At 41.9% G+C, this 22,483-nt stretch overlaps 1 protein-coding gene across 2 annotated transcripts; it reads right to left on the bottom strand.

Moving 5' to 3' along the window:
- Window positions 1-937: 937 nt before the first annotated feature.
- si:ch211-168f7.5 (dapper homolog 2) lies at window positions 938-21,884 on the bottom strand. Of its 2 annotated transcripts, none has more exons than XM_034181239.1 (4): window positions 21,398-21,884; window positions 10,418-10,631; window positions 4,357-4,584; window positions 938-3,663 (listed from the first exon to the last, which is right to left on the bottom strand). In XM_034181239.1, the coding sequence occupies exons 1-4, from the start codon at window positions 21,632-21,634 to the stop codon at window positions 1,178-1,180; spliced, it is 3,165 nt and encodes a 1,054-aa protein (XP_034037130.1). In that variant the 5' UTR covers window positions 21,635-21,884; the 3' UTR covers window positions 938-1,177. The 2 variants fall into 2 exon arrangements, with proteins under 2 accessions (XP_034037130.1, XP_034037129.1); XM_034181238.1 differs by having other exon boundaries at window positions 938-3,705; window positions 21,398-21,882.
- Between the last annotated feature and the right edge of the window lie 599 nt (window positions 21,885-22,483).

Here is a 22,483-nt window from a genome sequence, read left to right as displayed (position 1 = left end):
GCTCTTCATGCCTCCAAACGGTTTACAGTGGAGTGGATTTTTGTGTTATAAGAATTACCACCAATTAGCTCTATCAAATTGTCGTCCATCAGCAACATAAACTCCGCCATGTTTTCTTTAAAGCTAAGACCGTGTGTGCATGTGCAGAGTGCAGTGGTACCAAATGTATGGAACCAAATTGCACTCTAAATGCAATGCAACACAAATGGGATGAATAATCCATTTCACGTGACACACAAAGCACCAATCAAATGACAAGGATCCACTCAGCTGTTATATAATATAGTATATTTAAGGCAGTTGCAAATAGTCACTCTTTGCTGAAAAACTTTACAAACTTTATATTGGAGTGTGTCATTCTTCAGTCATTTACAGGATTTAAAACTTTTTTATTTTATAAGTCACATGAAACCAGGTTTTCTCACGTAACATACCATTTTAATCAAACAATATCTCAAAATCCTGAGCACAGTATCATGTTGAGTATTTTCTTGATTGTGGTCATTACCTGACCAATGATTGTACTTTAGAGGTGTTATTGCCCAGAAAGAGGAATCTCTCTTTATCACAATTGTTATAATTACAGAATAAGTCACAGAGCAGCATGCACAAGGACAGAGTACACATATACATTCATAGTTAAAGAATCAACAATGTACTGAAACTCCTCACAAGCAGCATTATGAGATGCCATCGACCTTAGGTACTTTTCAGCCCCCAAAAAATATTCTGCGTCCCCCAGAACAGTACTTCTGTCTATATTAAGTCAGTATTCATATTGTGGAAATCTGAAGTTCCACCAAAGCCCATAGAGGTTAATCGCTTTAAAAGATTAGTTTTCTTTGCAGTTCATTCAAGAAATTCTCTCGGTGATCACTGGGTAAAACTGTCACCTATAGTTTCACCAGATCTTTTTTTTCCAGGAGACAATGCAGCATTCCATATCTCTCTTTGCCATGTTTTCTGATTGTGCATTTTACAACACTCCATTGCCACAAAGAAAGGACTTTAGGACACAGTGCAGTCATTTGGGATTTGACTTCTGTTGCATCACTGGACAATGACAGAATTAGTAGATACCGATTACTTTAAGAGATACTATAACACTATCGACCATTACTGTCATTTTAATATAAACTGAGTGCTGGATCTGTTTAGATTAAGAGCTATACACATCTCATTTCTTGGATGGTTTCCTTTTCAGGCTCAGGGACCTCATAGAGCCAAACATTTTTCTCCCCAAGTCCCTCAATGAGCGAGAGCGCTGAAGGGACATCCGTGGGGGAGGTGATGGAGAAAAAGAAGGGGAGGAGAGAGGTGAGAGGGAATGGCAGCTGCCTTCTAGGCTCTGAGATCGTGAGATGTTAAAGAGACTAGCAGTAGATGACAGGTGTTTATCCTCCTCCTTTGCCTTCAGTAGTCTAACCCCTTCTTCTTTGCTGATACTCATGCTACCCTGCCCCACATCCAAGGAGGAGACCCAGTGTGGCCGCTTTATAGGCTCCCCGCTCTTGGTGCAAGGCACCAGCAAACCTTGAGATTCACTCCGGAACAAAGCCCTCCTGGAAAGCCTGAGACTTGAGCTTCTTTTCTCTCCATCATCCTTTCCCCTCCTCTTTAAAAATACAGGGGAGATGTTTGCTTTTGGTCTTTTGTCATTGTTGCTGGATGGAACTTTACCTTGTCTGTGTTCTTTCTTCCAGCTTCCAATGCTATTCCTCCTCCATCCATAACCATATTCGGCTCTGTCCATCTCCTCCCTTTCACTCACTGACTCTTCTCCCCAGAGGTGGCCTTCAAAGCCTTTCCAAAGATTGCTGGAGGTCTTCTTGGGTATCTGAACTTCTCTTTGCTCATCCCCTTCCCAAGCAGTGCTACGGTCTTCTGTTTTAATGTAGCTGCTAACTGTTGCTGCTCTGATCAACTTATGGGATGAATGTTTACCGCTGTAGAGCCCCTCTCCCTTCTTCCACCTGCTATTACCCCCACCTCCTCCCTTGCTGTGCCGAAGTGATCCACCTCTTTGCTGGTTGAAGTTTTTATTCAAAGGAGAACCCCTAGCATTGACATGAGGCATGGAGCATTGGAAGGGGGCATCCCGCCGGAAAACAGAGAGTGGCGTGGCACTCAAGGGGGAGGCCTGCAGAGGGCAGGGAGGGGAGCGGCTCCTCTGATTGGGGTGGGATGCGGGTGAAGAGGCTGTGGAGGATGGAAGGTCTGATGGAGAAGGGATTTGCTGGTAATGGTAGCGTGAGGAATAGTGAGGAGACGGAATATGAATGGACTGGTATGGATGGATGGGACTGCTGGAGTGTGAATGGGGAGGAGTGATGCTGGTCTGAGACTGTGGAGAATGGGTAACACTTAGAGACAGCTGCACTGGTCTTGGAGGAGTCACATTACTTCGCTTGGTACAGTCATATGGCTGCTCTGTTTGCATCATCAAGTGACTCTTACTGTGACCCCTAACCTCACCTGGATTATCTGCTTGGAAGCAGTCAATGTCCAGTTCCACACCTTGTTCCATTAATCCGACAATTACAGCCCGTGACAGTCCAGAGAGGCGTGAGATCTCTCCCACCATGGGCGAGTCTTCATTTAGCTTAGGACTGGAGCTGGATTCTTGGATCAAGCTGCAACGCTGAGACCCAGGAGCTGATTCACAATTTGAATCAAATGCAAATGTTCTGGTGTCCATCGAGGCAGCGCTGCTCCAATCCAGTGATCGAGAGAAAGCAGGTGGTCCAGATGCATAGCTGGACCCAGGCCCTGAAGTGACCTCAAGGGAACTACGGTGACTCAGGCTGGAAGGACACGTTGAAATACGAGGACGAGTTCGAAGTACTGGTGTCGTGGAGGAGGACGACTGTGGCACAGCAGGGGCAGTGAAATTTGGCGTAAAGTCATTAATTTTTCCACAATTGCCATTTTTAGAATAGTCCACAAGTCCACGGCTTGGATTTAAACTGGGAGTCGGATTCAGATTGAGGTTCAGATGCAGATGTATATTCACATCCTCTCCAGTTGCAGAAGGAAGGTTACCCAAGTTGATGGAGTTCCGGCTGGCTTTTTTCCCTGTTGAGTTGAGGCTTACTGTCACTGAGTTGCCCAGTAATGATTTGGAGGGTGTAATGCAGCTCCCTGGGAGGATGGAAGATGTTGTGCGACTCTCAAATGCAGATAGGGACTGAGTGGAACCGTGGCTTTTGCCAGAAGTGGAAAGGCCTCTCTGTATGGCAGGAGTAGGGGTGACAGCTGGACTGAGATCAGAGGTGGAACAGCTTACCCGACTTCGGTACTGGTGAGCCAGCCTAGCAATGTACTGTTCCAATTGGGTGAAAGATGCAGGAGGCTGTTGAGACTGGAAAGCCAAAGGTTGGTCAGTATTGGTTGCTGGATGTTCATCAAGTTGGAGTTCTTCAGGACTCAAAGACACTGGTTGCTCGTAGCTTTGGGAAGTGAAAAGGGGGCTCTGTAGAGCCACAGCATGCAGTGGACTAGGGTAGGTATATATCTCTTTGGTCCGTCGTGACACCAGGTCTGTACAGTAGCGGGGGTCCAGTTGGGGTCTTGGAAGATGCAAAGATGTGAAGGAAGAGGAGGATGGGCTGATAAGTGTGAGTATTGAAATTGGCAGGGAATCACCAAAGCCTGAGCAAAGGTCTGATAAAAATGTCCAACCAGTCACTTCAAGGTCACTCGGGACTGAAAGACAAGATAAAGTCAAGTTACTTCACAGGAACTGTAGAGGAAAGCGCATTATTCTGAAACATTCCATGTCTATTTATAGATTTGGCTGTTTCCAAAATACTAAGAGCTCGATGTTTGTGAACAAAACAGACTTCTCTGGATATTAATTCCTTTCATGTCTGAGAACCAGTTTCAGAACAGTTGCACCTACAGATAACAGTAACTTGAAAAGTCAAGTTATCCTCTCCACAGATATTAAACAAGAGTTTGTTCATCAAACACTAAATCTCTGTTGTTACCCATAATGCAATGTGGTGCAACACTATGGAGCATGCTTGCAAAATCCTTGGCTGTTTAAAGGATTACAAGACCTATGACTAGATGGCCATGTCTCAGGGATTGCCAAACAATGCTGCAACTGTCAATTTCTCTGCACTTTTTTGCACCAATCTAAATGGAAAGAATGGCACCAAAACAAAATTTTTAAACAATTTTGCATGCATGCACCAAGGCGAGTGCCACACTCCATGATGGGGTAATGGCAAAACCACAGAATGTGATTGTCATCAAGTACAACAGCAAAAGACAAGAAAAACTACTTGGGGGGGGGGGGGGGGGGGTAATATTTATGCCTGCATTTTCAGGCCATTATTTCTAACAACTCACCTGAAGCTGGACTTGATTCTGTCAGATCAGCATCTTCCTGGCTATTCTGTGCTGCAGGCTGCTGCACTATACCTTCTGACCACTGGGTGTCAGTACTGTCAGCAGGCAGGGGGTCATGCTCCCACAGTCTCAGGGGTTTGGCTGGTGGGACCAAGATGCCCTGCGTGGCATCACTGGACACAGAGTAGCAAGAGTCTGACAAGGAGCTGCCGCTCACTGAATAAAAACCTGGACAGCACAGAGGAAAACAAAGTAAGTCTGATGCTGCAAACTGGATGTTGATGCTGCTACATTTCACTGCAGTCAACAGGTTTTTGTTTTAATTCTTGCCACAAAATAAGATGTTTTTAACCCTCATCTGTTTGTTGGCAAGATTACTATGATTTTTTCCAAGATGCTTCAGTCCATAAATGACTATCTGGTTTAATAGAAGTCGGTACAGAACAGTTTGCAGCCATGATTTGATTAGAAACTGGCTTATTGCCAAGTAAATTTATTTCCAAGAATTTATTTTGTTGAGCCTGTACAGAAATAAGAGAGAAGGTCAAACTGAGTTTTGTGTTTCATGACTTATTGCAGAGGGGAAGAGACTGTTTTTATGACCTGTGGTTTTGGTCCTGATGAAACACAACCGCCTGCTAGAGCGTAGTTCCTCAAAATATCTGTGACCAGGGTGGGAGTGATCATTCCTTCTAGCACACTTTAGGGTTATGGCAGCATGCAGGTCCCGGAGGGATGGTGAAGTCCAGCCAATCACCCTCTCAGCAGAGAGAACGATACACTGCACTCTGCCCTTGACCTCAGCAGTGGCAGCAGCATATCAGAATAACCCAGCTATGAGGTCACCGTCAGGCTTTGTAATTTCTTTCTACTTAAAAATGAAACTAATCAGACAATTTCCAGATGATACGTCAGGATGGTTCATGAAGCAATTCTGAAACAGTCTGATCCTGTAACCAGTGATTTGGAAATGGGCAGTATTTTAAACTATTTTCTAGACATTTTGAACATCCATTGGTTTATTACTGTAGTGTGTCTGAAACTGGAGTAACTTGATGTATCTATATATTTGGGTGGTGATGGGATAATTGTAGTCATAATCTGTTGTTTTGAATCATTTGTCCAAACAAGATTATGCCAAGGTTAAACACGAGAGCCCAAGGATAGATACTTGAGGAATTGCACCTTATCTTTGTTCCTTGTGATATTTACTTGCCAACAGACAAAGTGATCTATGCATTATTAAATTTAAACGAGTCAAGTCTGTCCAGAATCGAATAATACAGTCACTGAGGTCATTCCACAGGAGGTGCTCAAATGGATGCCATTTATAAAATGGGCAGTTGATGATGTGATGGAAGTGTTGGTTTTCACTGTTAATATATTCAGATTTAAGGGGGTGAAAAACCTCACTTCAACCTTTTGGGAATTACAGCCACTTTTATCAGTAGGACCTCTACTTTTAGAGGTAAGTAGATGTGTGTAAAATGTCACTATGCTTCTGCTTTTTATGGTAAACACACCAAATGTTTTGCGGGTATCATTTGATGTTTAAGTTGAAGGATTTTGGATGTAGCAGTTTATGTTTAGTTCTAGTTGACTAATAGTGGCAGCCCTGCCATGATTAGTCGACTAGTCACAATTACATTGACTGTCAAAATCGTCTGTGACTAATAACAGATGTCATTGTTTATTTTTTCGCTGCCTTTCTGTCCTTGACTCACAGTAGTGGTAACTGAGGTCAGCAATGATGTCACTGGAAAAGGTCAAAACAATGTCATGACTAGCTGGCAATGAAGCGCAAAAGTTTGGGAACATTTTAACCAAATTAAAGACAAAAATGTGCTATGCAAAAGCTGCCTTCCACGGCAGTACAACAGTGATGCAGGAGCATCTAAGAAGGAAGCGCATGGCTGATTCAGATGCTGACGAAGAGGGATAGTCATCTCGGTAAGCTAACTGGCTAGTTAGCTGCTAACATTAATGTCTACAGTGTCTAACATTAACAATGACAATTTCATTAGCCTTAGCACACGTGTTTGCTGTAACGACAAAACAGCAATGTCATGTTTGAATAAGAAATGTGATAAAACTACATTACAGTGCTAAAAAAAAATGTTCCTCTTCAATGGATTACTTTGTTACCAAGTCAACGACATGCACATCTTGGGAAGTAAATGTTTGAGACTGTGGCGCCGTATTGGCGCCACAGTCTCATCTGACCCCTGCGTGGTATTGCGGAATTTGACCACTTATGGGGACAGCTGCTGCCATTGTGCAATATATACGGGTGATTCTTAGACTACGGGCACTTATGTCCTTTGATCATATTGTATGAAAAACAGAAAAAAGGGGACATTTCACACTTTTATAGTTATCTTTACAATGAAAGTGTTAAGAAATTTGTTCTAGTAGTCTATGATGACTTTTTCACCTTTTTTCAGCATCATTATATGCAAATATTGCCATTTTGTGCTTGTCCCACACCCAGACTTTTGATCTTCAATGATAAAAATGAATGGTAAAGAAAAGTTTTTTCTAATGTTTTAAAATATCTCTGAATAAAATATCAGTAAAATAATCAAAACATAATTGGGTTATTCAATGTCATACAACTGTTGTGATTTTTTTAAACAAAATGTAGTTGTCCCATACTATTGCCGTAATTTCCACCACAACACTATAATGTCCCTTTAAACAGTTTGTATGAAAGATTGTTTGGGTAGTTTCTATGGAGATAAACAGTGACATCAGAGCACATGTATATAGCGCCAAATCACAACAAACAGTTGCCCCAAGGTGCTTTATATTGTAAAGCAATGGTGTGGTGGAAATTACATTTACAAGGCCAATAGTGCCTGTAGTTAAAGAATCACCCATAAATGGGTGCCCTCCAAAACTACTGGGCCCCTTGGTATTTCACACATTTTAATTTGTTTATGCCAATTCACATACAAAAAGAAAATTAGGGTTCTCAATATAAAAACTTCTAAGTTATCCTCTAAGTTATCTTTCTAAGTTTTGTTATCTTTCTTAAATTCAAAGCAAATCTCTACAACTTGATATTAATTAAAAATATAAAAGCCAAGATGATGGGTTGCATAAGTAATGGGCCACTTTGGTATAATACCTGGAAATAATCAGTTTAATCACCAGTTTTCTTCAGAGAGGTCAGGGGATGGATACATGAACATGTCCATGTCACTGAATGTCTTGAACTTTATTTACATCAGTTATGAACAAATACAAGCAGTATGGCACTCTATGGTAAATCTGTATGGAGTAGACAGTTCTCAAAAACTGAGTGACTGTGCAAGAAGAAGAGTGAGGAAAGCCACCAAGACACCCAGATAAAGTTACAGGCTTCTGTGGCTGTGAATGACTTCATGACTTTCTTTGCTAATACAATTTTAACTATTAGAGAAAAAATTACTCATAACCATCCCAAAGACGTATCGTTATCTTTGACTGCTTTCAGTGATGCCGGTATTTGGTTAGACTCTTTCTCTCAGATTGTTCTGTCTGAGTTATTTTCATTAGTTACTTCATCCAAACCATCAACATGTCTATTAGACCCCATTCCTACCAGGCTGCTCAAGGAAGCCCTACCATTATTTAATGCTTCGATCTTAAATATGATCAATCTATCTTTATTAGTTGGCTATGAACCACAGGCTTTTAAGGTGGTAGTAATTAAACCATTACTTAAAAAGCCATCACTTGACCCAGCTATCTTAGCTAATTATAGGCCAATCTCCAACCTTCCTTTTCTCTCAAAAATTCTTGAAAGGGTAGTTGTAAAACAGCTAACTGATCATCTGCAGAGGAATGGTCTACTTGAAGAGTTTCAGTCAGGTTTTAGAATTCATCATAGTACAGAAACAGCATTAGTGAAGGTTACAAATGATCTTATGGCCTCAGACAGTGGACTCATCTCTGTGCTTGTTCTGTTAGACCTCAGTGCTGCTTTTGATACTGTTGACCATAAAATTTTATTACAGAGACTAGAGCATGCCATAGGTATTAAAGGCACTGCGCTGCGGTGGTTTGAATCATATTTGTCTAATAGATTACAATTTGTTCATGTAAATGGAGAATCTTCTTCACAGACTAAGGTTAATTATGGAGTTCCACAAGGTTCTGTGCTAGGACCAATTTTATTCACTTTATACATGCTTCCCTTAGGCAGTATTATTAGACGGCATTGCTTAAATTTTCATTGTTACGCAGATGATACCCAGCTTTATCTATCCATGAAGCCAGAGGACACACACCAATTAGCTAAACTGCAGGATTGTCTTATAGACATAAAGACATGGATGACCTCTAATTTTCTGCTTTTAAACTCAGATAAAACTGAAGTTATTGTACTTGGCCCCACAAATCTTAGAAACATGGTGTCTAACCAGATCCTTACTCTGGATGGCATTACCCTGACCTCTAGTAATACTGTGAGAAATCTTGGAGTCATTTTTGATCAGGATATGTCATTCAAAGCGCATATTAAACAAATATGTAGGACTGCTTTTTTGCATTTACGCAATATCTCTAAAATTAGAAAGGTCTTGTCTCAGAGTGATGCTGAAAAACTAATTCATGCATTTATTTCCTCTAGGCTGGACTATTGTAATTCATTATTATCAGGTTGTCCTAAAAGTTCCCTGAAAAGCCTTCAGTTAATTCAAAATGCTGCAGCTAGAGTACTAACGGGCACTAGAAGGAGAGAGCATATCTCACCCATATTGGCCTCTCTTCATTGGCTTCCTGTTAATTCTAGAATATAATTTAAAATTCTTCTTCTTATAAGGTTTTGAATAATCAGGTCCCATCTTATCTTAGGGACCTCAGTACCATATCACCCCAATAGAGCGCTTCGCTCTCAGACTGCAGGCTTACTTGTAGTTCCTAGGGTTTGTAAGAATAGAATGGGAGGCAGAGCCTTCAGCTTTCAGGCTCGTCTCCTGTGGAACCAGCTCCCAATTCAGATCAGACAGACACCCTCTCTACTTTTAAGATTAGGCTTAAAACTTTCCTTTTTGCTAATCTTATAGTTAGGGCTGGATCAGGTGACCCTGAACCATCCCTTAGTTATGCTGCTATAGACTTAGACTGCTGGGGGGTTCCCATGATGCACTGAGTGTTTCTTTCTCTTTTTGCTCTGTATGCACCACTCTGCATTTAATCATTCGTGATTGATCTCTGCTCCCCTCCACAGCATGTCTTTTTCCTGGTTCTCTCCCTCAGCCCCAACCAGTCCCAGCAGAAGACTGCCCCTCCCTGAGCCTGGTTCTGCTGGAGGTTTCTTCCTGTTAAAAGGGAGTTTTTCCTTCCCACTGTCGCCAAGTGCTTGCTCACAGGGGGTCGTTTTGACCGTTGGGGTTTTTACGTAATTATTGTATGGCCTTGCCTTACAATATAAAGCGCCTTGGGGCAACTGTTTGTTGTGATTTGGCGCTATATAAATAAAATTGATTGATTGAATGGAGAAATTGTGCATAGTGCATGTTTTGCATTTTGTATCACCAGTTATACAGCTTCATGATGAAGTGGTATCGAAGAGGATTTTCTTTCACCAAAATATCAAATCTAGACTTCCATCTCAGATGTACCTTCTGGCAAATTGTAGATGAACTTTCAGGTCTTCTTTTTACAAAAACCGTCTTCAATACCACTTCACCATGAAGCTGTATAACCAATGACACAAAATTAAGGAATTTTAACAAGAACATGTTTAAAACAACCTAAAAATAAGAACTGCCCTTCTGGTTTGAAGATATTAGTTGAACCATTTCAGACAGCAGGGGGAGGAAGGTTCTGCGATGGGCGTAGCAACAGAGGCTCACAATAAGGACAGATTGTGTGGCAAGAAAGGCCGCAGAGAAACCAAATGAGTGTCAAGTGACAGAGTAAACAAAAGTCTAAAAGAGTATGTTTAATGAGTAATGAGACCTGTGTCACACAAGGTCAGCTTAGAAGGTGATAAATCGGTCATTTTACAAATCATGTACCACACACTTGAACACGAAAGTGTCTGACCAGCCTGTGCTCAGCAGTAATATACCTGAGCTCGGCCTGGAGTCGCTGTCCAAGTGGACTGGTCCACTGGGGTCTGGTGTTGGAGGAGACAGCAGGTCAGAGGGCGTGTCCCAGGACAAAGTAGACCAGCGTGAGCTACTCGCCCCTGTCAACTGGACCATCACATCCCCAGAGTTACTGCTGCAGTCGGCCGGGCGTCCGTCACTGGGCAGCACCACTGTGTAAGAGCCACAGGGATCCTAAAAAACACCAGAACAAATGACTGTTCACTTTTTAAAAACAGGCTTAGTCATATACAAATATTGCTGAAGCAGTTATCAAAGTTGAGTTTCATGCTCAGATGACTGATTGCTGTTTCCCAGAAACTAGATCAGGAAGAATGAATGGATGGGGAAGTCATAAAGGGAGTTACAAAATGCCACCATACACTCAAATACCAACAAAATAACATGCATGTATCCTGCTGTGCAATCACTGGAATGTTAGTGGTACAAAATGAAGAAACATGGTCACTATGTGGGGTTTTTTCAAAAGGTCTCTACCAACACGGCTTCAATTTTTGAAGTTGGGGCTGTTAAGTATTATTGATGATGGACTTGGCAATGCCTCTCTCCCCCATTTTTTAAACTTTACTTATGACATTGCATAACAGGTAGCTCAGTGGGATAGAACCTGAACTACCAATATACAGACCAGGGTTTGATTCCCAATCACAGTACCTGTTTGTTTCCTTGCATAACACACTTAACACCCACCTTTAAATGGGGACCAGCCTCAGCTGGGGAAGTAACCTATGATGGATTGGTGTACCATCTGTAATGAGCTGCTTCATGCTATGGTAGTTAGGGACATGCACCAGCACCAACATATCTTAGGGCCCATAGGGGACTTACTTCTTCTATTAATCAGGTGATATAAATATCACAGGTACAACATAAAATACATTGCAAAATCCTCTTGTTAGCTTGGCAAAGGTGACATTTGTTTACATTTATCCAAACCAGCTGATTAGGGGCTTGTTTTTTATTCTAATTTTAATGAACAATGAACGCAAAAGGTGGGCCTTGAATCTTCAGTGGACATTTTTAGTATGAATACCATCGGCAGGTAAATAGTCTATCAAAATCCCTGCTGCAATGTGCAAACTTAAGAACTACAGGAAACATCTGACCTCTGTAATTGCAAACAAAGGTCTCTGTACCAAATATTAAGGTTTGTTTTTCTATTGTATCAAATAGTTCATGCAGTAAAATTACAATTAATTATTTAAAAGTCATACAATGTGAATTTCTGGATTTTTGTTTTTTTAGATTCTGTCTTTCACAGTTGAGTATCATTTTGATACTACAGTTGTAATGATTAATCTATTAAAGTAATCTCCATCTATTTTTAAAATCAATCATTAAGCTATTTCAACTTGTTACATATGAATATGTTCTGAATTCTTTACTTCGCTGTGACACAGTAAACTGAATATCTTTGGGTTCTAGACATAAAATATTTGAATACTTCATCTTGAACTTTGGCAAACACTGACAAACACAAGTTTCTCCATTTTCTGACACTTTATGCCACAAACAGCTAATGGATTAATAGAGAAAATAATCACCAGATTAATCAACAAATTAAATAATCATTAGTTGCAGCTCTAGTTGATACCTGTCTATTTCTGGTTTCAAAAGACTTTTCTCAATCAACACACTTGTCAAAGTTGAGTAGAGCAATCAGGGGTTTAATAACTGTTTTATATGCCTGAGGTGTATAAAGTGAGCATGTCTCCTGTACCAATAACAAACAATGTCCACACTTATTTAATTAAGTGTTAATAACTGTGTATGGGTGATTCTTTAACTACGGACACTATTAGCCTTGTAAATGTAATTTCCACCACACCATTGCCTTACAATATAAAGCGCCTTGGGGCAACTGTTTGTTGTGATTTGGTGCTATATACATGTGCTCTGATGTCACTGTTTATCTCCATAGAAACTACCCAAACAATCTTTCATACAAACTGTTTAAAGGGACATTAGTGTTATGGTGGAAATTACGGCAATAGTGTGGGACAACTACATTTTGTTTAAAAAAAAATCACAACAGTTGTATGACATTGAATACCCCAATTATGTTTTGATTATTTTACTGATATTTGATTCAGAGATATTTTAAAACATTAGAAAAAATGTTTCTTTACCATTCATTTTTATCATTGAAGATCAAAAGTCTGGGTGTGGGAGAAGCACAAAACGGCAATATTTGCATATAATGATGCTGAAAAAAGGTGAAAAAAATCATCATAGACTACTAGAACAAATTTCTTAACACACTTTCATTGTAAAGATAACTATAAAAATGTGAAATTTCCCCTTTTTTCTGTTTTTCATACAATATGATCAAAGGACATAATAAGTGCCCATAGTCTAAGAATCACCCGTATAAGTCATGGTAATGACAGTTGAAATCAATATCACAATATGTACAAACGTGAGTCCAGCAGTACTAAAACCCAGAGAGCAAATGGGAAAGCATGAAATGCAAACTTGAATCTTGAAATACCAAACAGTCATGTGGTTCTCCATGAGTGCTTTTCCACCACATGGACTAGATCCTTCCATGCACTAATCCCACCTGCTGTCTTTATTCCAGCTTTCTGTTTCCAGCCAGTTGAAGGATCTTTTTGAAGCAGTGACACAGGAGTGTACAGTCACAGTCAACAAGTCGTAGCCGGTCATACGCCTGTTTTCATCCAAGCTGCTCTGAGTCATCACTGACACTGTGCTTCGTTACAGCCCGTTTCACATCTCAATGCTTTGCATTCACAGAGTTACACAAAAAAGGCGTTGCTTAAAAAAAGTTATCAATGAAGCTGACAAACAGAAGTATCTTTGTGGAAGTTCTTTATTCAACCCAGCAAAGAAGATGAGTGTAAGTTAAAAACAACAGCCGGACTATGTGTTAACATATAAAATTAATGAGCTTCCTGCCTGTCGGGCCTCAATTGTGTCCGAAACTGCATGAGGTCCCGCATTGTTCCAGAAAATGACAGCAAGAGTAGATGCTTCACTCACTAGCCGTCTTGGCTGAAATGAGATTTTATTGTCAAAAACTAACAATGGCGCCACAATAAATAAAGAGGTGTGTTGCATTACTACACACAAGCATCTCACAACTACCCCCACTTGGTGCCTCAAGCACCAGATCCTGGTCTTCAGAAAACAACGTCCCCAATACCTCAGGATTTCAGACCTGGTTCCACTGGTGGAAAATACCACAACGGAGATAATGGCCAATCTTCTGGAATCATTGGTAGTGATTACTACCATGAATAGGGAGTACAATGCTGGACTCTACAGCAAAGTGGTAACATCTGGTCTGCAACAACCAAACCTCCCTGGCAGCTGTACAGGAGTGTAGGTATGAACTGTTTCTTCCCCCCATGACTACCACCTGATGGCAAATCTGGACAATCATCTGGAGGTCTGATCATGATGATGAGCAATGCAAATGTGGAGGGCTGAGTTTGTTTTTACAAAACAAAATAAGTCCATGTGTATGGATCACAGAGGCAAATAATGTTCATCAAGACAGAAGTCAGACTACCAGAGCAAGAATTTTGTGTTGGTAGTACTACAGTTATGTCTGTGTTTTATTGTAGCTGCAGTTTGCCAGAAGGCACATGGGAGGCTCAAGCCTAGACTGTTTTCTTGTATGAAAATCCTTCTTTCTTTAACTCCACCATGAAACTGTATAACTGGTGATGCAACAGGCAAAAGTTGCACTTTGCACAGTCTCTCCAGTCAGAGCCACATAAACCTATAACTCCTTCATGTGGGTCCTGGTGGCTTTCCTCATTCGTCTCCTTACACGGCCACTCATGTCGGTGAGGCGGATTTATCACACTACCATACTGTTTTGATTGAGATAAACAAAGTCTAAGACATATTCAGTGACTTAGAGAAGTTCATATATCCATTCTCGGAACCGTCTAAAGAAAAGTGTCTGTAAAAGTTCATATTATCAATAATCCTAACTTTATCCATTTACTTATGGCCTCTGAGGATGGAGAGACTGTGTATATAAATTCCTACAGTACCATCAGGGTGTTGTACAAAGGCAAAATTACAAAAATGTCACTGTCCAAATTCTTATGTACCAGATGATATCAGTTTGTATCATTTTGATATAATTTCTACACGACGGTTCGGTTGCGTCCAGATAAAACAAAGAGCTGTTGTAATGCTTGTTGGTGAAACGCCACAGTGGCACTTTTCACTTTGAGTATTTTGGACGTTGTGAAGTTAATACAACAAAGACGACAAGAAGGACCGACCTCATGCCTCGACATGTCAACCACACGGTCTTATCCGCCTCCAGCACCTGGTGCTGTGACATCATCATGACCCAATCAGTCTGCAACAAGCTGATTTAAAAACAAAACAAAACAAAAAACAAATGATTCATGTTGATCCAGGAAACAGGTTCCGGTTTATAAAACATTAAATCAGTACAGGAGTGCAGCTGAAAGTTGTGCATGACACTCACAATAGATGCCCGTCACATCACCACACTTAACCGGAACACAATACGCATCAGGTTAGAAAAGTGCACCTCCCCCCCCCCGTCCCCCCTCCAATTATCCTCCAAATCCCTCGCCTTCGCTCCAGGAGTGCTCCTACTTTAGACCGATCGCTGAGTGGCACAGATCAATCCCCGCGTTACTGAAGGAACAATGCAGGTAGTGACTCACTGCTGGAGTGACCACCGGATGGGGGCGGGGTTTAGAAGATAATGGGAGCGGACAGATGACGTAACAAAGACCAGACCGGACAGCAGAAGGGATGGGGGATGGAAAGAAGATGATGAAAGGGAGAAATAGTTGCAGACTTTGACCTGTTGTGGTCCTTTGTGCACCTCTAAGCTTTGGCTCACTGTTGCCCCCCAATTTTTTTTTTTTTTTTCCGGTTAAGTCAAGGTGAGTGGTGGCTGAATGGGTGACTAAAAAAAAAAAGAAAAGAAAGTGAAACGACAGAAATAAGAGAGTGAGTCATTGAGTGGGGCGGGTACTGGTTGCCGGGTAAGAGAGAAGGGAATTTTGAAGGACACCCCCCCCCCCGCCGCCCACCACCACCACCACACACACACACACACACACACTTCCCTACACAAATAATCCCCCTCCCACTTGTGTAGTATCCTTCGAGGCTGCTGAACCCTGCTCACCATAGCTACAGCTGCTCGCTCTCCAACTCTCACTTCACCTCCCACACAGAAGCACGACGACACAGCAGGCCTTTTCGAAATGTTTAACTCATCCTGAACTTGAAAACTCACAATCAACATTTGCTGTGGCTGGAAAGCTCTGTGAGTTCTCTCCATAAGCCCAAACACACAAACAGAGCCTTTAAACTCTAATTAAATCTGTCCTTAAGACAAATCTTTGGTTGTCTCCACAGCAGCGTGCACGCCGCATTACGCCATATAATGTTACACAGAGATGACTGCGTGATCTGATCATAACGGCTGACAGATAACTGGCTGGGGGTCTGCTCGGTAATATGATATTCCTTCACGTGAGGGAGTAACACAGCCCCACCGGAACATTAGGAGAAAATGCACAGACTGATTGGATAAGAACGCTACCCTGAATGCAGCTGCACCAGCAGCGTGCCTCGCATTTAAGGGTGCATTATGTTATGAAAGTGAGACAAACTGCAGCTGTTGCCATATTGAGGCAGGATGATTTGGACAACCACTGTAGGGCCTAAGAGCGCTTAGTGAGAAGTACTGGTGTGCACCATTTATCATTTCTGCATTATTAATGTGCTGTTTGGAATTTAGATATTACATCCCACACAGTGCATCTTCATCGTCAGACGATGTAATGTGCTCCAGCACAGCAGCATCACAACTGCACATATTGCGAGTTTGGTCAAATTCAGTCAAGAACAGACACAAAAGCTGCCTCACTCCATAAGACGGGGTACGAGCTAAAGATGTTTTTGCACTATGAAGCCAAATTACAACAGTGAGAAATCTGCACTGCAGATGAGACTCGCATATGGTACGAGAGAATTAAGACGAGCTCTGCAGCATGTTGCCTCACTCCTGTGCTGTTATCTGCAGCCTGGACAATTTCAGTCTGGAACACTCCTCAGAGTTTCACCCATTTGTCCTTGACATCCATTTAGAAAACACCAGGAGGTGCCAAGAAGCGTGAAAGGTTCTGGCACTGAAACGATTACATACGTTGAATGTGATCTAAAATCTGATTCATTTTTATACAGCATCTGATTTCATTTCTGCTGAGCAGACGTATGAAATTTATGTGGAACAGCTGCCTGTTATCTAAAGCTGCCACATATGGATTTGTACAGTAATGACATGGGGGGGGTTTCCCTTTCTTTTTTTTTTCTTTTTTTGCTATCAGAGCACATTTTTCAGCCACATCTGCACGATTTCAATCAAAACCACGATACGCCACCCCCCTCCACCCCAAACTCTGCCACACTTGGTACTTGCATCTACATATTAAAAGCCAAGTGGCCTCTGTGTGCGTGTGTGTGTCTTTGATCAAGGAGAAACTGAAGACAGCTGACATTTGTCGTTTGGTATGCTTATGTGTTTTTTGGGTCAAGGATGAACGCTGCCAAAACAGAATATTGATAGGACTAATATTTTTGGAGAAATTAAGGATATTATGTAACAACAGAGAACAATGGATGTCGATAAATACATTCTGGACTCACATGCCATTCCAACTCATTATAGAAACTTTGCATAATTTATTACCACCCTTGAAAAATGTCAGCTACTTATTTTATAAACACTACCCGATCTAGAGCCCATGGATCCCCGCGGGCAATGCACTACTCTATATTATAATAGCCAAGTGGCCTCTGTGTGCATGTGTGCATGGCTCTGAGCACGCAGAAACCGGGGAGAGCTGACATTTGCCGCTTGGTATGCTTATAAATTTTGTGTCAAAGATGAATGCTGCGAAAACAGAAAGTTGACAGGACAAATATTTTTGGCGAAATTAGTCATTTTAGCTAACCAGTAAAGAATGGACATTGTGCTGCAATGTATCATGGGAGTTTAGAGTTTTAAATGTTATTGTGGTTCATGTAGTTTGACAGTGTTGTTAGTGTTGTTGATTTTTGTGCTTTTGTAGTTCAATTGTATTAGTCAGTTTAGTTAGTTAGTTTAGCTTTGTTGCTGGTACCATAAGTGAGAAGTTGATGTCTTTTGCCACCATCTCTGTTTGTGTGTAACAATAAAAGCACCTGCTTGCACCAGAAAGTGAAAAAGACAAAAAGCTCTGCGTGCGTGCGTGCATGTAACTTCAATCATAGATAAACTGTGAAGAGCTGACACTTGCCGTTTGGTATGCTTATGTATTTTGGGTCAAGGATGAACAGCGCCAAAACGAAACATTGATAGGACTCATTTTTAGAGAAGCTATGGATATTAGATAACGTTGCTAACTACATTCTGGACTCACGCGTCATTCCAGCAGGGGGCGATAAATCATCTTTATATTAAAAGCATGAGTGTGTATGTGCTTTTATTTAGTAAGTTCAATGTAAGTACATAATTGTAAATATGTTTAAAATACATGGATGACACAATAAAAGTGAAAACACTTATTTCCATTGTGGTCCATTTAAAAATCAAATAAAATTTAAGTAATAATAAAATAAAATAATAATAATAGTGTGTATAAGATAACAAGAACTTAAACAATTAATAAATACATTAAGACAGTAAATTAACATTGAAAATTACATAATTAACTGGAAATAAAACAGCTGAGTTCTTCTTCTAAAAAACTGTTGAGTTCTAAGGTTCTAAAAACATTCTGGACTCACACGCCATTCCAACTCATTACAGAAACTGCTTAATTTATTACCACCCTTGAAAAATGTCAGCAACCTATTTTATAAACACTACCCAATCTAGAGCCCATGGATCCCCAAGTCCAAATATCTCCCCGTGAAAATGTGGCACCTAAATTATTTTCCTTTATACACATCTCCATATGATGTTCGCTCCCAGCCGAGTCATCTGGTTGTCCTGTGTGAGCATTTTATTACAGATTCAATTCGGCTTGCTGTGTAATTAACTGTACTAATGAACCAGTATTTCCACTGAGTGAAATTTTAGACTTGAAATGTTAGCACCAAGTTAGCACTAATTAGCAGCTAAGTTGGTGGCATTAGGGCCATTGAAGGTCCAACAGTTTCTAAGGCAACATGCTGCTCCTGCACTCAAGTCAAGTCTGGGAGCATGCACGAGTGCTGCGCTTCACCGTATCTATGATCCACAACATCACAGCACTGCCTTGGATCTTGGATGACAACGGGCCCATCCCCACATCTCCAAACTAACCATCGATCTGCTGCAGCCAGGTGAAACATGGGCGTGGCCTTGGCCTCCCTTATAATGCAAGTGATACTCATATTAGTCTCCCTAAGTAGCCACTCCTTAGATACAGAGTCGTGATACCCAAGGATCCTCCGACCAAGTACCAACGGTGTCCAGTCTCACCCTAAATTTTTGTGAAATAGAGAATCATACATATTGCTTATCACAAGAGCAAGTAAAAGGAGCATGAATCCCCATCGCCAAAGAAGACAAATGTGACTGGAAACAAAATCATGACCGGCAACGGCATAATGCAATCTGCATCCTCACCACTAGATGGCACTAAATGCTACACACTGTAGCTTTAAGCGTGTCTGATTAATTAGGAGATTTCTTGAGAAATTTAGAGCTGATCAACCTGTAAACTGCCATGTTCCAAACTATTGCGTGGAATTTCTGTTGTGATTAAAGCAGACGTGGTCACTTCACTTCAGCAGCCACAACAACAGTTTTGTTGCCATTTCTGCAAATGGTGTTTTGTGTTGGCGTGGACCAGTTTGGGCTGAGGACACAGTTCTAGTTGGCGGCGGCGCACTGGCAGCTCCCTTCAGAGGTGAGAATGAGTCATGCTGCCCCCCCATCTGTAGGCTACCGCCGCACCACAGGGAGAAGGCGAGGCGACGCTGGGAGGTGGGTGTTGAGGACGGTGGCACATCATGAACCAAACTGCACATAAATGTCCTCAGACAGGAGAGCACAAGATCTGTCCCCTCGCCACCACCAGAGGTTTTAACGGTATATTTCTAAAGTGATTTTTCTCACATTGGAGCAGCCTCGTGTTGCTTTCTAAAATAAATACAACATTCTGTTGGAGTGACCTCAGCTGCTGCCTGATTTAGAACGAGCACGCATTCGTGTGCTTCAGGCTGCTGAAAAATTCCGCCACTCAGTTCCACACACGCAATCATTTTTGTTCTGACACGTGCATGTTACTTTCTGCAAGCAACAAAGTGTTATTAATGTAGTTACAACACAGCACGCTTCTTCGCTGAGGTGAAAAACCTTCATGTACGCTGCTTGAACATGTTCTGGAAATGATCTGCAGCAGGCTAATTTAGTGGAAATAATGTGAATCGCTGTCCAGATTCACAAAAAAAAAACCAAAAAAAAAAAAAACTGAAAACTAAAGAGCCTTTAAGCCCGTCCTTGGGAAGCCCAAACTGCTGCCAAACATTTATGGCTGGCTGACATTAACATCATTAAGGTCACTGATTACTAATTAGATCAGTGTTTTCTCACAAATGCTGTTGACTGTTTTTGCAAGAAATTCACAGTTACAGTCGCCTATAATAACTGATTATTGATTTTATATTCAGCAGCAACTGATTTTAAATTTCAGGTTGAAATTGAGTTTGTGTGGATGAACCCACATTCTCCACATAACATGCACAAAAAGAGCTGCGGATCAAATTCAGGACAAGACAGGAGCCTGGGATGTGAACAAACAGCAGGCATCCTCTTTTCATCCGTTTACACACCAGTTACTAAAAAGCCAGCACAGGACAGACTGACAGCGATAAAGCAGGTCACCACATTCTCGTCGCATTGAGAGGATTATTGCAAATTGGATGCCAAAGTGACCTTTACAGCTGCTGGAGCACAGCCAGGCACAGGCGTATCTAGGGGCTGGATTTTAGGGTTGAACCCCTTCTAAAGTATTCCACAAATATGGCAGAAATGAGGCTAATTGCTACTCCAACCAAATACTTCAGAAAATAAATAAGGTGAAGGAGCAGCTCGCTTTTTTAATTCCTGAAAATGCCTTCCTTTCTGGAAGGGTGCTATGCACTTCCTGTGTCAGAAGAAGGCTGTAAACCTGATGTCTCAGCAGCCTGGCAACTTTATCTTGCATGGTTTGCGGTTAGAGTTTAATTTTCTGAAATACATTTTAAAAAACAAAAAATTGGAAATTTGAACAATACTTCCACTTCTGGACCATGACTTTGCACACTTCTGGAAGTCTTGTGCTGCAGCAGAATTCTGATATGGCTGAGGTCCAATGCCAAAATATGTGCAATTTTCATCCCGAGTGGAAGATAAAGACTCAAAACCATGCCGGCAGAATCTAGCCGTCTAAAAAAAAAAAAAAGTATTTTTGGCTGTGCTACTGCTGTCTTATTTTGGGTGTCTTGTGTTGCGATCACTATGCGAATTGGGACAATAAAATCCCCACCAAAGTGTACTACCCACATCGGGTGTCAGGACTGAGCTGAGAGGTTTTTCTGAAAATCATAATAAGTGTAGAAATTCAAACAACACTTCTGCTTCCAAAACACTGCTTCGCACAATTCTGGAGTTCTTGCGCTGTAGCAGAATTCTAATATTCCCACAATGTGTCACCATTATAAATATGATGCCTGGCACAGATGTGGCCAGCTGGTACCCAGACCTCGATGACGTCATGTCCAGGTGAGCCTGAGTGACCTGGATTCGTGTCTGGATGCTCTCTGGCCACCAGACTCGGAACCAAACCCTCCCTGCCGCAGGCGGAGCGGCTTGTTGGCAGATCACCATCATCCCAGCATCCATCTTTAATAATCCCATCATGTGCAGCTCCAGGCTGACACGCGCACTCACTGACCTGTTGCCTGCGGGATGGTGGGTCCTGCTCGGGTTCCGCTCTCTCCGGGGTCCCGCTCCGTGGCTCCTCGGTTTCGGCGGCTCGGTTCTGCAGCGCCCCGCCCACCATCTCCAGGTATTTGCACCTGAGCAGCTCCAGCTCCACAACCCCGGCCAGCGTCGCTTTCAGACGCTCTCCGATCCGGACGCGCTCGGTTCCGGACCACAACGAGTTCACGCAGCCGCGTCGGCCGGACATCCTCGTGGGACCAAGAGTGCGCAGGGAATTAACGGACTGCGATAAGACACGTTCGGAAAACCGATAACAGCGACATCACAGCCGATTACACACCGAATTAAAGCATCACTGATGCAAGCAGAATCCTTCACGCGCTCACCGCGTCCATCACGGCACGAAGCTTCGATGAATGAAGCCGCCGGTACCGTGAAATAAGAAGTAAGAACCCCGTGTCAGACCGCAGGCGGCTCTTCTGCTGATGTCTCATTTGTAACCTTGTACCGTGTGGAGCTCCGCGCGCTGTGTCCTCACCGACACAATGCAGTGTCACATGTGGCAGCAAGGGGCGGAGCCACTGCACCACAGCTGCACTGCCATTGGTCAGCGGAAGTTTTTCGAACGCCCTAAAAGAAATGTTCCAACTTTGAGCAGCGTTTATATATATATATATATATATATATATATATATATATATACACTCACACATTAAGGGCTACGTCTGTCTGTCTGTCTGTCATAAACTCCCAAATTATAATAAGTAGTCCTAAAAACTAAGTTGAACTGAAAATTACCCCAAATTACCCCATTAAGGGTAAAACTAAGTGGCAAGTGAAGTCACTTTTTTTTTCTATCAAACATACATTTTGTGGATGTCAGTGTCTTTGTATTTATTTCTCACAACAGAGGAAAGGTGGCCCAAAAAAATTATTAGTTAGTAGACTACCCCGTCCAACTGATGAGCATGTGTTATGTCTTATAGATCTTATACATCCTCTTTCAGAGTTTTTGTGAGAGCATTTGCCCTCCCTCTGGGGCATCCTCGTCTGATCTCCCTGTATGCGCCACATGCCCCAAACTTCATGTTAGACA

This window comes from Thalassophryne amazonica, chromosome 11 (genome assembly GCF_902500255.1).
Source record: "Thalassophryne amazonica chromosome 11, fThaAma1.1, whole genome shotgun sequence".
NCBI lineage: Eukaryota > Metazoa > Chordata > Actinopteri > Batrachoidiformes > Batrachoididae > Thalassophryne > Thalassophryne amazonica.
This window is presented reverse-complemented; position numbering and strand designations above follow the sequence as displayed.